General features: G+C 38.3%; 1 protein-coding gene across 2 annotated transcripts in view; it reads left to right on the top strand.

Annotated features, from left to right (window-relative positions):
• The window catches only part of rpa1 (replication protein A1), a 29,318-nt gene extending 19,827 nt beyond the window's left edge, over positions 1 to 9,491 (top strand). For both annotated transcript variants that reach the window (XM_005932015.3, XM_005932014.3), the window contains exons 13-17: positions 1,314 to 1,443; positions 3,943 to 4,119; positions 5,205 to 5,312; positions 5,611 to 5,697; positions 8,945 to 9,491. In XM_005932015.3, coding sequence (XP_005932077.1) covers positions 1,314 to 1,443; positions 3,943 to 4,119; positions 5,205 to 5,312; positions 5,611 to 5,697; positions 8,945 to 9,052 — 610 coding nt within the window. In that variant the 3' untranslated portion in view covers positions 9,053 to 9,491. The remainder of the gene's footprint in view (positions 1 to 1,313; positions 1,444 to 3,942; positions 4,120 to 5,204; positions 5,313 to 5,610; positions 5,698 to 8,944) is intronic.
• Positions 9,492 to 15,851: the final 6,360 nt, after the last annotated feature.

Here is a 15,851-nt window from a genome sequence, read left to right as displayed (position 1 = left end):
CATCAGTCCCTCTACTGTTGATTCATTTCACAAGCCTCTCAGCCTGCCTTCCCCTCAGATGAGCCGTCCCTGCTTTGACAAACACAAACGGATTCTCTGCACAACAATATTGTTTTTATTTTATTTTTTTAACTCAACTGTTAAATAGACAGCCTGCAGTCTGTTGATAGTCATGTGAACAGCAGCGTATTGTGCCTCCTGCCTGGGTTGGGATGTGTTAAAATGAATGTTGCAGTCTATAAGTGGGCTTCTGCACAGCAGTGTTGTGACGAGTCGAAATATGTTACGTATAATTTTATCAACTTACCATGGTGCACTTACTTAACGGAAGACCACAGATTGTACACATGAACATGTTTTTCCATAACTGCATATGTATAAAGCTTTTCATGCCTCCAGAGGGAGCTACACAGAAATCTTATAAAGCACTACAAATTATGTCACTTTTCAGGCTGAAGACTGTTGTAAAGACCCCTATGATTCCTTATTTGGTGTGTAGACCAAAGCCCAGCTGAAAGTGCTCTTATGAAAAAGCCTGGTTGGGAATGCCTGAGAGTCCCTTGGAGACTCGGCACTAGCAGTATTAACTTTTTGACTGTTATTCAGCACCTTTACAAGTGTGATGTGATGGTTGGTTGGTATTGAATGTGTCCTGCCAGTCCTCCACTGTGAAAGCTGAATGTATTTTGGCTATAGGAAATCAGAAAAAACTGCAAATGCCCAGTGCTGAAAAGATGCTCAACACCTTGTCACGGCACTGACGTTTTTAGAATCTGTAAAAAATGCGCCGCTCCCATTTCAAACTGTAAAAATGCTTTCCAGCTTAGGGGTAAACGCCTTTGATGTATTAGTGGAGTGATCAAACTGTCCATTAGAGAGAATTGCATAGAATAAAATATGAGCTCTGATATTATCAATTATAGTTTTTCTTTTACTTTTACTGTCATATAATTCAGGAATCTAGTGAATGTAATAAAAAGATATACTTAACACAGAGCTTTTATCATAAAATCAGTGACAGAAAATTAAATGACAGCTATTTACATAATCAAATAAGCCATTTTTATTTAAACTGGAAATATTTGTTTGTCAAATGTGAAAATGCTTTGTTTGTCTTGGTCCTTTGTGAGTGAATTTAAAATGTGTTTGCTTTGAACTATTAGTCTGACAAAATGAGCAATACACATTTTAATCACTTTTGCAAATTTGTAGTCCAAACAATTAACTAAATAATAATTGAGAGCTTAATCAGTAATAAAACCATTTATTCGGGTCAAATCAGCAGCAACTGGTATTTGCTGTATTCTACACAGGTATGACAAGGAGGGGCACGCTATGGATGGACAGTCTCTGACAGAGGTGAAAGGTGGCAGCGGGGGAGGAAACACCAACTGGAAGTCTCTATCTGACGTTAAGACTGAGCATCTGGGACACGGAGACAAGGTACACACACGCACGGCTTTGTGTTGACACGCTTGAACATTAAAGATATGGTAACCCTAATATTGTTATTCAAGGTTGCCTCTTTGAAGATATTCAAGGACACACTGAAAGGCCGCTGTTGAATCCCAAACAATAAATATGAAATGCTCGCAGTCAAAATGCATTTGTTATTAAAAATCCAAGGTGCATGCTGCATTTCTGTATAGGCTTCTGTATTGTAGCTTTTACTTCTAGCTCTGCTTTGCAAACCTGAAGCAAAAAGGCTTTGGAATCAGCGTTGTATAATAGCACTGTACCAACACGTATGTACGCTTAAAACCAAATCCTACAAAAGTTCCTAATGCAATATAATACATTGCCTTGTGGGTGTCTCCTCCATAGCCCTGTTGTATGTTCTTGGTGAAAGTCACATTTAATTCTAGTGCTGATTAGATTCTACATTGGCTTTATTCTTTGCCCATTTGTAATGTAATTCCTTGCCCTCAAATAGGTAAAGTAATATATGTTCAATTTCCTCGTTTTTTTCATCAGTGCTGTTGAGGGAAATGGAGCTCAGTGAGGTGTATAAATTCTCCAAAATGGATAATGTGACCTGTGCTGAGATCTTAATTTGTGTAGTTTAACATAATTTAACACATTAGTAATCATCACCGTATGATGAAAACGCCCCATAAAACTGGGACAATTAATAGATGCAAGCAGTTATGAGGGGATCAATGAGAACAAGTTTGAGACTGTAAGGATTGATATTCTGGCTACGTGGAAGCTTAGGAAAGCAAGGAAATGCTTCAGACAAAGTACAGGAGTGAGACTGTTAAGTAAAATATACTTTGTTTAAGGAGTAATTGTGTTTTAAATAGTGAGCATAAGTCAATTAGTGACCCCCGTCAAACATCTACTGTGCTGAGATGAATGATTTCAAATTACAAATAACGCTATTGGTTAGCAGTGGTTTACACATTTGCCTCACAAGCAGAAGAGCTCCGGTTCGATCCCAGTAGGAGACGAGATCCCTTTTGTGTCCTGTCTGGAAGGGCATTGAGGATCTGCCAAAACATGAGGAGCTACTTACTGTGGTGACCCCTTGTGATTAAGGGTGCAGCTGAAAGTATCTGTTCCTTCTTCTTCGTCCATCAACGCAACTTGTTGATGGATTTAATCTTTCTAACATTTTTAACACAAATATTCAGCCAATTTCAGATGAATTTCTTTTGGGCACATGATGAGGCTCGGTTTTGACAAATGAGGTTAGTCCGGTCTTTAACCCTCTGAGGCATCCTATACATAAGGGCATGGGGTCAGGCTTTCAAGGCCGCACCCAGAGAACTTTGTTGCAATTAATTGTTGCCGTCACAAAGTCTTTGTGTGCCACAACCTCAAGTTTCCACATTGCCCCTCTGCCCTTTCTGACAGCAAGTGGTCACCCTCCACTTGTTGGCTTGACATCCCATTTGTAAAAGCCAGTGACAGGGCCAAAAAAACAAGTTCTTCTGCCCTGTTCCTACTGGTCTGTCACACGTTAATTAAAGAGGTATTTACTTGATTAATTGGAGCTCTTGGAAAACTAGTAGAGGTTGGTGTCAGGGTTATATTTTTGCTCAATCAAAATAGTCAAGGGTTTAAAAAAAGAAAGCTTAGACATTTGCTGTGTGTTGAAACAAGATTTGTTTCCCCCGTATTTTCTCCCTGTCATTTACCTCATTCCTAAGGGCAAGTGATATTGAGTAACAATTGTCCTTGAGCTGGAAGTTAATTGAGGTGATTGTATGTCATGTAATAGCCATGGTCAGTATGAACAGAAGAGCAGTTTAAAAATCATATTTTTATTGCACTTTGCTCTTGTTTGTATTAAAGTTAACCAAGTTATTACAGACATTTTCATGGTTTTCTGACATCTGACTTGAACATTATCAGACATGGAAGGTCAGTTGCTTTGCCAAGGCACAGTTATTCATCCTTCATCAAACCATGGAAAAGCCAGACTTATGTTATGACAGGCTATTCTGAGGTTAGTATGAGGTGGGAGACTCTCCAAAAACAGTCAGCTTTTGGACTGCAACAAAGACGGAGAATAAAAGGACAACTAGAAACTAGAACTGTCAGGAGATTTGTTTCCATCAACTATGGCAAATGTCACTTGGTTGATGTTTTCCATGACAACAAAGAAGACTTCCTGGAAGCTGTTTACATGCAGCATGTTTCTCAAGTTTGAATCCGTGGAAAAGCAGCAGCTCCCTCAATAGTTGGCATTTGTGTTGCCATTAGCATTCTGGTTGGCAGTGTTGGTTATGCATCTGCTCCTTAAATGATAATAAGTTTATTTCTGACTGTTCGCATATATCACTGCATAGTCCCAAAAATGCCATCTTAATATTAATTTTATCCTGTTTCTATTTTGGTTTGCATTAGTCAACATCCACAACACAAAGGTCATGAGAGTGAGACGTGATGAGTATGTCACAGTTACAATGTTTACTTTTTTTTGGGTCTTTTGTTTAGGCTGACTACTACACCTGCGTAGCTACGATTGTGTTTCTGCGCAAGGAAAACTGTCTTTATCAGGCCTGCCCGAGCCAAGACTGCAACAAAAAAGTGGTTGACCAGCAGAATGGCATGTTTCGGTGTGAGAAGTGTGACAAAGAATTCCCCAACTTCAAGCACCGCCTCATCCTCTCTGTAAGTGATTCAGCGTGGGTCCCCCCAAAAGCTTCTGGCCGTCTTTTCTTTCTTTCTTTTTCTTTTTAAGCGATGGCATCCACTTGCAGAAACATATATGCCCATGCACACATTGAAAGATCGTTTTCGTTGAATCCTGAGTCAATGATTCTTCGAATACGTCTAATAAATAATCTAATAATACATCTAACAAACTACCAGGCATCAGATTGGTGAAGATTTTGTAAATTACATGTCATGTACAAGGAGGAGAACAGTGCAATGCAAAAGACTGCTATAATTGTCACGAAGGTCTATCTGTAGCTCGACTGCAAAAAAATGTATTAAATCAGGTCTAATATGAAGTCCACTAACTAAAACTAGCACGTCACAAGTCTGCCACAACTATGCAGTCATTTGAAAGCGAGCTTCAAAGAACAATCAAATTGCTTCCAGCGAAAATGTTGTAGCCTTTTTTTTTTATTTTTATTTTTTAAAAAGCCCATCCCTACCTTTATATTGCCTATTATATCCTGGGGCTCAATCCAATCCACCCCTTTTATGGCTCTCTCTGTGTTTAAACATATTCCCAATCTGCTCTTTGTGATTAAATTTAGAGATGTATAAATCCCATTCTGCAGTTTCTGTGACGCAGTGTAATGAAGACACATGTTGTATTCCCATTTTGCGTGGTTAGTTACGTTGGGTTAATTGCAGCAGCTTTCCTGTCAGCATTACCATTTTACACACAACACAGACATGAATGCAAACAAACTGCATTTTTAAGTATAAAAGACAAACTCGGTGAGCAACAAGCAGTGCATGCATCTGAAATAGGCAGGTTTTGTTTCGTACCACTCACCAGTTGACTTATTATTATTATTATTATTATTATTATTATTATTATTATTATTATTATTATGCTTTAGCTTAACCTGTGTGCGCGTGCGCTTTTGTGTTTGTGTCACACTTGCCGGGAGTACATAGGCTATCCACTTACTGTTATATCAAACAAACACCCTTTCACAAAATGTAAGCCAGGCTACTCTGGTCAATAGTTGTTTATGCATTTAACTTTTTTTTCCCCCCCCTTTATTATCCGTCAGGCCAACATTGCAGATTATGGGGACAACCAGTGGGTGACTTGCTTCCAGGAGAGTGCAGAGGCTATCCTGGGCCAGAATGCAGCTTACCTGGGGCAGCTCAAGGACTCGGTGAGGCTTTCTCTGCTGAATGTAATACTTTCCTCAGGGAACGACCAGGGCAGAGCTAAACTTTAAGCTTCATGCTCCCCAAACATGCACACACATACGTTTCTGTAGACAAATGCAAATATGTCTGAAACCTGTGGTGCTTTGTTTCTTCTATTTATAATTACTTAGAAAAATCAAAGCTTTTTGTTTGTTTGTTTGTTTGTTTTGTCAGACACTTACTTTCCTTTGCACTCAAGACTGTTTGGTGAAACTGGCTTTTGATTAAAGGATTATATCTGAACTTTTAATTAAAATTCAGAATGAAGCTGCCTTCGATGAGGTCTTCCAGCATGCCAACTTCAACACTTTTGTCTTCCGCAACAGAGTGAAGCTGGAAACGTATAATGTAAGTAAAAATTTTGTGGTAGTGTGAAAAAATGCCCAGGGTTTTGTCGCTGCAGCACAGTGTCAGACAGACCACATGCATTTAGAGAGAAAAAAAGAAATCTTGAGAAAAATGAGGCCGTGTCTCTGCGTCCCTGAACTACTGAAACTTCACAGCGGGAACATAAGAGGTTCTGGTTGTTTTTGTTGTTCTTCTTTTTAACATGGGAGAGTTTTCCCATTTTGACTGGCAGAACTGCGTCTTAAAAAAAGAGAAGCCGTCAGTGTTTGTCCTGGGATGCTGCTCATTTTCAGTGGCTTTGTGAAGGATGCACACACAGATTAGCTGCGGTCAGTATTTCCTGTAGGCCACACAGATAGAGGTTTGTTTTGAGGGAAGCACATAAAAGAATTGATTGGGCTGGGACTCTGAGCAGGAAGTCTGGAGCCAAGCCAGAGACTGCATCCGCCTTCAACACACAAAAAAGGGCCACTGTGTCTGTCACATTCAGCTCAGCATCCTAACTGCCAATGGCACTGCTACAAGCATGTATTGGCTTCTGTCTCCAAACCCCATATTCCTTCAACAGAGACACCTGCAACCCCTCTTTGAGTTTATTTTCTACTTCTCAGCGCTACAATCCAGCCATTGTGTCATGCTCTCACACATTGTTGTGTACTTTGATTTATAGGCTTGATGTGGGACAAAGCAGGTTCTTAACAGTTGATAACAGTCCGCTGTAACACAGTGTGACTTGCATATTGACCGGACCCCTCTAAAGAGCATCATCAGAATATTTCAGGGAATTACACTCTTCGTTTTAACTGAATGAAGTTCCCCCGTAAGGAGTGTAATAAAATTACCTTCTGTAATGCCAGTAAGACAGTGAAACACACCATCAGCACATTTAAAGGTCAGTCTAGCTATATCACATGTTAGAATAGAATCCATCACATTTTTAGCCAAATACACAGATGCGATGCAGTGCAATTATTCAAATTAAACTTAAGAAGGTAATCAAGCACTGGCAATTTAGATAATTATTGGATTGTTTCAGCAATTAAGGACTTATTAAGTATCGTTGCCATCATATCCTTTGTATTTTATAATGCTGGTTAAAGAAAATGAAAAGTTTCATCTCATACTGTAGGAAATCCTTTCCCATTTTATTGCTATTTTTTATTACATCTTTCTCCTTTTATTTTAATTTTTTTTTTAACTGGTACAAAATTATTTTTTTTAAAAATGTATATGTACAACAAAGTAGAGCACCTTCTCTGATTATCACACTATTTAATGGTTGTACAGTTAAAACAGTGTGAAGGAGATATGTTTGGAATTAACGATGCGAACAAAGCAAATTAGAATGAAACTCATACTAAAATAAAAAACAAAGACAGGGTTGTGGGATGTTGCTGGTGTCAAAGTCAAAACCTGAGGTTGCCATTATTAATCTCATTGAACTACATTTCTATGCATAAGGTCTTAAATAAATGATATTATTGTCTTTTTAAGTGCAGTATGGGGGCTGTGTAATACTAGATTAATTGGTGAAACTTCTTAATTATATTTATCATGCAAAAAATGTTATGCATAATTTAATTTCATGTAAATCTGTAGATTAAATACTTTGATCAATTGTTTATTTGACCTCATAAATATTTCAAGTCAGTACTTGACCTTTTACTTGCCTGGAACCAAGTAGCTCTCGAGTTTTTATTGTAGCTTTTCTCCCACATTGATCACTACTATTCCAGTTTTAAATAGAAATAGCTGGATTTGAAGGGATATCTCCCTTATTTTGCCCTCATGAGTTCTGTCTGATGGGATGCGGTCCTCTCTTATCACACACTTTGGGGCTTTAGTGCAAGGTGAGGGGTGTGAGTTTAGAGGGGAGCGAAGTGGTTTCTGGCACTGATTGGTCTGAGCACAGCAGGCTTTTTACTCCACCACTCCAAGTTTTTCAGTCTGGAAGGAACTACTGGTATAACACTGCCAGGATAAACAGACTGTATATAAAAGGACATATCTACCATGATGTCAACTGTTGGTAGTTGAAGTTCAGTCTGTCACCTGAGGGACATTGCATGCACATAGTAAAAACTTGCCAATCACAAAGTAGCCCTGGAGTAAAGCAAATGAATTGCCCAGTCTTGCACTATGTGAGACTACGTGACTCTTATGGGGACAAAAAAAGAGCATAATGTTGTAATAAATAGGACTGAAGTCTTTCTAGGAAAGCGTTTACTGGGGTTGTAGGTGAGCAGTGCACTTGTTCTCCTATAGTAATCTCTACACAGTACATGACTTTTCTCCTAGCCAGATGAGTCGCCCCTGCTGGTTTTTGGAGAGAGTGAAGGTTTTACACACTGCATTGGTTTTAAGAGTGGAAAGCTGTGTCCACCTTTTTATGTGGGATACGTGGACTGTGTTCATTAGCCTTCAATTTTTGTTACAGTTTATGCAGAACTGGTACAACTGCTTTGTGTTTAATTGATGAACTTTACTTTTCGTGATAATTAAATAAAACACCCATATTTATATCTGAACTTCTTGCTTTTAGCATTTGTGAAATTTGGCCTTCCTGTGCTAAAATGTGCACCGTGCAGGGCTCCCCTAGGTCTTCTGCCCTGATTCTAACATCAATTTCCATTCATATGATTAAATTTGAGCAGTTTGAGGTCACTTTATATTTGTCTGCATATTTCACTCACAAAAAAACCAAGCATTAAGATCTAAAAGGATTTATTTTTTCTTAAAGAATTGGGTTCATATCCAAAGAAAAATGGTTTACTTTTCACCCACTTAAGCAACAGATGATCAGCGGAGACAAAAGGAGTGTAACCACTGTTTAAATGCAGAGAGTAATAGCCCTGGTAGAACGGCCTTCCCCTGTCTAGACAGCTATGGAGATGTCTAAGGCTTTAAATGTTCGACTCTGTCTTTCATTGGTAATTAATTATATTACATAATGATTTTTAGTCGTTAGCAAAATCTTGTTGAAAACATTTACCATGGGATAAATGCCAAAGTCCAAATGGCTCTATATATTTATACAGCCATTTGAAGATATATCTGTCTATATCGATAGAGACAGATATATATCGATATCTGTCTGTCTTTGTTGTATAGATGGATATCTATATATGATATAGAGAAATGGAGATGTATGTACGTATACACACGTGTATATATATATATCTATCTGTTGGACTTGATTTTTTTTTTTATGCCATTTCTCATATGAATGTCATTTTCTTTCTGACAGGATGAATCGAGGATTAAAGCTACAGTGATGGATGTAAAGCCTGTTGATCATAAAGAGTATAGCAAGAGGTTGATCCTGAACATAAGGAAACTGGCGGCTAACCACTAGGAACCTTTGACAAGTGTTCTAGTTTTGTTTGTCCTTGCAAATCTTTCATTTTCTGTACAAAAAAAGGCTGTCACTGTGTTGTAGTTTTTGCTTACCAATCAGCTAGGTCAAAATGATCTTTTGGTACTCTTTGTCCTTTTGTCATGATCATATAAAAAGGATCTTTTCTTTTTTTTGTTATTATATGAAGTCAGAAGAGAGAGTGGGTCAGTAAGGCACAAAAGAAGAAATCACCACAGTGTCTGTCTTAAGTAAGCCACCTGTTTATGTGTATACTGTGGTCATGTGGAGGTGGTAGCTGCTTTTAAGCAGAAAACCAGCAAAGTAGCAAGCACTCCTTTTCACCCTCTGACGTGCACTTAGAATGGCAGGGCTGGACCTGCGCATGCCAGATAAGACCATTTGCTTTCCCACTCTTTCTTTTTTTTTTTTTTTTTTTTCCTCCTCCGACTCTCACATACTTGCAAACATAAGCACATACACACATGTGCAGTGTGGGCCTAATGGGAAATGTACTACGTTCTGTTTTGTGTTAAGTAGAGACATATTTGTGTCCACTGTGTGTTTCACAGATTCTGTAGTTTTGTTTATTTGTGATAATTATCAGTCGGAATAAAGATATTTGTAATCACGTTAAAAAAAAAGTGTATTCCTGTTAAGTGATGCGCATAATTAATGCAAAACAATAGTGCTTGGAACACTGAACCTCCCCACCCCCCCCATTTTTCTCGTTTGTTTGTTTGTTTGTTTGTTTTTTAAAAGTAAACATCAATAATGTGTGCGCCCCCCGCCCCCAGTGTGCATTCAGGGGATTTATGCGAGAGCTGGTGCACAATGCCCTCAATCCCCAAAGGTTTTGCTCAGATATGCAACAGATTCCCTGCAAACTTCACTTTCATGTTCTGTTAAAGCAGAACATCAGTGAGGCTGCACCTTCCCATTTTTCTTGTGATAACATCTAGTTTCTGTTGATCGTTTCTGTTGCCTGTAGTGTGTTGAAATGGATTCGACCTGTCTTTAAATGGTAAGGAAAGGTAAGTTTTACTTGGAGGGGAAACATGCTTGGAGACATGGATTAGGTTTACTATAACCAGACCCCTCCATTTCTTTCCAGGTAGCCTTTTTTTAAAAAACAAAAACAAAAAAAACCTCTATTCCTTTTCATTTCAGTTAATAGTGCTTTTCTAGATGTTGCAGTACATTCAGAGTATTTTCAGAGCAACACAACTTGGATGTAGCGTCAGATGGTGTCAAATATAGACAGTAATGCTTTATTCTGTTTAGCCTACCAAACACAAAGACATTGGGGCTTTTAAGGCATCCAAACTGATTTTTGTTTTTTATTCATGTGCTTGTACACTACTGTTGAGGATGAGGTTTGTAGATCTTGCAGCATCTCTGGGGACTTTGTTGTGGTGAGGTGGCATTGTCCTTGTTTACATCTGCTGCCCCATAAGCTTTTGTGAAAAAGGAGAACTTGCTATGTTATTGGCTAAAGTAAAATAACCAGGTAATTTAATTCTCACACCTGTTTTCAAGTTGAGATGATTACACAGTTCCAGGCAAAAAAACAAAACATAAAACATCATAATCAGTTTATAATTGGATTTCTTACTTGTTAGACTGATAACACAAAGTGGACTGAATTAGATTCGTTACCCAAGAATAAGCTGCAGTTGCAGCTTTATTAGCAATGGGTGAGTATGGCTGGGCAAAACGCTTGTGACCAATAATCAGTCAAAAGACCCATTTCTGGTTCGAACAGCTCCATCGGGCACAGTTTAAAATTTTTTTAAAATGACGAGATGGTGCATCAGTATAGTTCACGGCTTTCTTCCCAGGACTCTGTACAGTACACTGAAAATGTAAGTTTGTACCAGATATAAATTTAAGCTTAGCACCCTAGTAAAGGCCATTTTGTATCAAAGATAATTGCATTTAAATAATTAACCTACCTACTGACTGTTTGGCAGAAGCAACAACTTAATTTCAATCACAAAATGTTTTTAGTTAATCTCTATCATGCAGTGTGCAAAAAGCAAATTGCTGAGAGTAATGATCCCAGCAACTGGTCTTGTTCAATGCCCTGGAGACGCCTTGAATAATAGAGCAGTAAGATAAACTTGTCTGTCATTGTGTAAATTAGTTAATATAAATTAGCTTTATTTTTGTTTACCCTTCAGCTTATTCTAATAAGTAGTCTGTTTTATTGAGAAAGCTTACTGTTGTTTTACTATAAATGAATGCAGTTTCTTTTTGATGACCCTGCTTTGACAGGGTTCATCCATCAACTGTTAAATAACAAATGGTTACTGTATTTGTCTCATTTCTCTGGTACATGTTTGCATTGTAGGCCATTTATACAGTTTAACTGAAAGGACTGCTAGCGGTGTTGAAAACGAGTTGCTTGTCAGCAGTTTTAACTCTTCCCAGTTTAAAAAAAAAAAACACATTTAAGAAGGTGAAATTAAATTATATGAAAACTCATCAAATCAACTGTCGTTACAGGACTTGATTGCCAACTAAACAATGTGTGCAATTACCCCTGTGAACCTCATAATCAAACTCAAGGTGATGATTTGGTTGTAGAAATTAGAGCTCATAATGTAAAATACTGAGTGGGACAAGCTATTAACTACTGCCAAGCCTTATGGCTTTGTCTTGTAATTTCAAAATTTACATTCAACCCAAATCTAAATTTTATTTACAAACTTGGCACTAGTATTATTTTATCACAATATCTACGGAATAAACTAAAAGCTTGAGTCTATGTCTTCATATCATAGTCGGGTATTTACACAAAGCACTAAGGATGGGGTTTTGGCAACAGTCAGTATGGGGCTTCCAACAGGTGAATCCAGCCATCGCCTTTGGACTGGGATAAATTAGAATTGCAGTAGTGAATAATAATAAATATTTATTTATTGCCATATGCATTAGTTTAAAAATGCATCTGATTATATTATACTCGCTGCCAAAGATATTTTGGCTTTTGGTGCAAGGATGTCACACGGTTTCTGTCTATTCCTCCAAATGTGAGTAAAATATTCTGAAATGTAAATAATTTCCCTGAAAGCATAGCACACGTCTGTGATGTAGTGATACACGATTATGACCAGTAGGCATGAGCATATTTCAGTAGTGCAGAATAAAATGGATCAGTCTTATTAACGTTGTGCTCTGTGCCAAACACCACTGGGCATGTGTGTTGCTGAGTTATGAAGAAAGTATTCTTGTTGCCCCAACTTACACCAGGCATAGTACATATTGGCGAACCACAGGCGGTGCTGCTGATGAGCCATTGATTGCTTCTTTGTTGTGCTCATTTATTTCATCGAGGTGTTTATAGGGTTGACATTTTCTGTGTCAGTGCTGGAAAATATAATTTATAGGTTTACATGTCCCCTTAAAGAATGACACGAATTTAATTCTGATTACAACTGCCAATAAGATGGAGCACCTAAGGCACCTTGTAATGCTTGATGACTCCTGGGCTGTTGCTGGTTGGCTTTCTACCTCTGCAAATATTTTGATCTTTATTTTATGTCATAAATTTTAAAGATTAAATGCTACAGAGTCCATTTTTTTAAATTTTTTTTTTGCTTAGGGGCATTTTTTTTTAGGAACAATGTTGTTTTTGTCCCGGTTGTGGAACATTGGACTCTTTTCATCCTCTTGAGGATATTCAAGGGTGTGTGGGAGTTTGCCCAACCAGTCTATATGTGTTTGGTGAAAAAGTAGAATGAATGGATGGAGTGTGGTTTCAAAGCTGTACGATGTCTAAAGAAAACCCAGTAAAGACTTCTGAAAACAGATTATTAGTGCTATTTCCCTCTCTATGCTGCAGATCTTTATCCAGGTCTGCATCTAAAGAAGCTCCATCTTCATCCAGAACCCATCTCACCATTCCCAATTGTTATTCCCCCTCCCAACATCAGGGAGCATCTGAATCAAGACACTGAGATTTCTCAACAGCTTCACACCTTAGGATGAACGCTTTTACCCCTTATCCATCCTCCTGAACCATCCTATATCCCTACAACTATGTAGACTTTGTGACACACACACACACACACACACACACACCCCCCCACACCAACTTTCACCTACACGATCACCCGACTTCTCCACCTATACAACTTTGCACACTGCATTGTAAACTTTGTGCATAATTAGACTACCCATCTTCATTTCAAATACACAACCCTGTTCACTATGTGAATATTCATCTTGCATTGTGTACATTGTGTATTATCAATTGGATATACTGCTGTTTTTCAGTCTTTGGGAAACAGCATTTCATTGTTGACTATGGATGCAGGAATAATGGCAATAGGGTTCAGTTCAATAATAGTCCATGATTTGCTCATCTGGTAAATTTGTAATGCATTGTTATAGATAGCTGTGTTATATGTCGATTTGTTTACATAACGGCTTGAGGAAAAAAAAATCTGAGTTGTTGCCTCAGTGTCTGCTTTAACATAAATACAAACAAAAGCCATTTTGCGAGTGGGATCGATTAATCCTATGGAAAAATGTATTCCTGCAATGCACTGATTTCAGTACAGGCATTTAATGTGTTTCTGGTAGTCTGTATTTCAGCTTCCTGATTGTGGAATCGGTCCAGACATTATGGAGTGCATGGTCACTTAGAATACACATAGACTACAGGGTCTTTTGTTAAAATGAGAATATGTTGTATATCAATAAGTTATTGTTTTTATCAACAGCCTCAGCCTTGGCCTTTCCCAGTCTGCTGTTTATTCGCTTTTATCGCCACTACTGCTTGTTTGGACCAGCAGGTTGAGACTGTGGAATGCAGGAGAGCCTGTGGCACTGACATTAAGAAGATGTATGGGCGGTAGGAGGACCCCTTGGGTACTGCTGTAATGAATGGGAGTTAGCAGTGTGTGTGTTTCTTATGATTCATGAGTCTTGTTGTCTTCCTGGTGCACGGGTGTCCTTTCCTGGGACCGGTGGAAGGCTGTGTTTGTATTTGAGCGTGCAGCAGTCCAGACTAGTCTTGGGACCTGTTGACCAAACACAAGTAGCACTGTCTCAGCATGGCTATTTTTAAAAAAAATTTTTTTCCTGACTGGCCACTTGGAGAACTGTGATTGTACGAGAGAGGGAATATTTCTGCCAGGATTTGTGTTCAGTCTTCAAATAGGGTGCAGAAAATTACACTGACAGTCAAAATGTCTGGCAGGTGGAAAACCGATCGTTACAATAATTGTTGCAATCAAATAAAGTAATAATCCACTGTTGTTCTGAAAAGCAGAGCAGATTGAATCTGTAGATACAATTGTGTCTTGGGCCCCAATCCTGTTTCCACTTTAATTGGATTTGGGTATAGATAAAGTTCTGCTTGTCTTCACAAGCACTAGATTATAAGGCCGAGCAGTGAGTTTGTATTGTTTTCTGCAGTGACTCCTCATCATTGTCAGGATCCTGGAAAATGCACTTTACTTTGATTCAATTTCAGTGAATCCTTTTCATTTCTGTGGTCTGCTTTTCTCACACAAATATTCTCAACAGAATTGCAGACTGCGGACACATCTGTTTTGTAAATTCTCCAGAGCACGGTAGCATCATCTAGTTTGGGTTTTATAGTTTTGGTCTCTATAATTTTGTCTGGCAAAATCTTTCAGGAGACTGCATGCAACATGTAGGTGATAATGATTGGATACTTCAGAGCTGAGTATTGGCGATTTGGTATGTGTGAAGGATGCTGTCTGCGTCATTAAAAATTAATGTTATCTAGATGAATTGTAAGGTGCTTACTTTCCTCTGACTTTGTGTCCCCAGTTCCACACAGATTTCTCTCCATTTATTCACTTGTTTTGAACAACTTTTTCTACACTTTTCACACCTACGGGTTGTGAATGCATTAGCTGCAAACAGCTCTGCTCTCCAACACAGTCAAGAATAGGTCACTCAACAGAGACGAAGCTTGCCAGGCTGTATAGTATATCATTGTGCTTTCATCAGTCCCTGCAATTTAAAACCGCTTATTATTATTACATGACGACATTTGTTTAATTCTTTTTTTTTTCTTTTTTCAAGAAGCCATCAAAGTACATTGGGCAGTTGTAATTTACTAGGTTACATCTGAATTATACTGTAAGCCTAATCTTTATATTTTGCTAGGAAAATGGGAAATGGATGCAGTGATTTATCGAAACATGTGAACATACATGGAATTACACTATGTAAGGCAAAACCAGAGTTTTTACAATACAAGCTTGAAAATCAATATTTGGTATTAAACATTATCTTCAACACAGCCTGAACCATTTTGTCATTTCTTTAATCTTATAGACTGATTAAAGATGGCTCTTTATTGGATGTTGGCTGCCTTTTGTCCTTTCCTCTACCAAAATGATCCCACAATCCCTCCCAATGTTGAGGTCTGAGCTTTGGGGAGGCCAATCCATGACTGATAGTGTTCCACTGTATGTTTTTCTATTCAGGTATGCTTTTTACTGAGCTGGCAGTGTGTTTTGGATCATTGTTATGCTGAAAAATGAAGTTTCTGACTGTATCTGACTGTACTTTGCTGGATTCATAATTCCATCAATTTTTGACAAGATCCCCAACAGAACTGGCTGAAATGCCACCCCAAACCATGATAGAGCCTCCACTCTGCTTATGCCAGTATAGTCCACCTCAGCTGTTTCGGTTTCTTTTCATTAAGAATGGCTGATACAATTCCTGATGACCCTTCAGTTGATCCGTCTACTGGTTACTAAAGGGTCAGGTGCATCTCTCAGGTCTTGTGACTGATCTTTGCTGGATT

The sequence above is a fragment of the Haplochromis burtoni genome, unplaced genomic scaffold (assembly GCF_018398535.1).
Source record: "Haplochromis burtoni strain Fernald_Lab_line unplaced genomic scaffold, NCSU_Asbu1 Contig_144, whole genome shotgun sequence".
Lineage (NCBI taxonomy): Eukaryota > Metazoa > Chordata > Actinopteri > Cichliformes > Cichlidae > Haplochromis > Haplochromis burtoni.
Note: the sequence above shows the minus strand (reverse complement) of the source record. Positions and strands in the feature narration are given on the sequence as shown.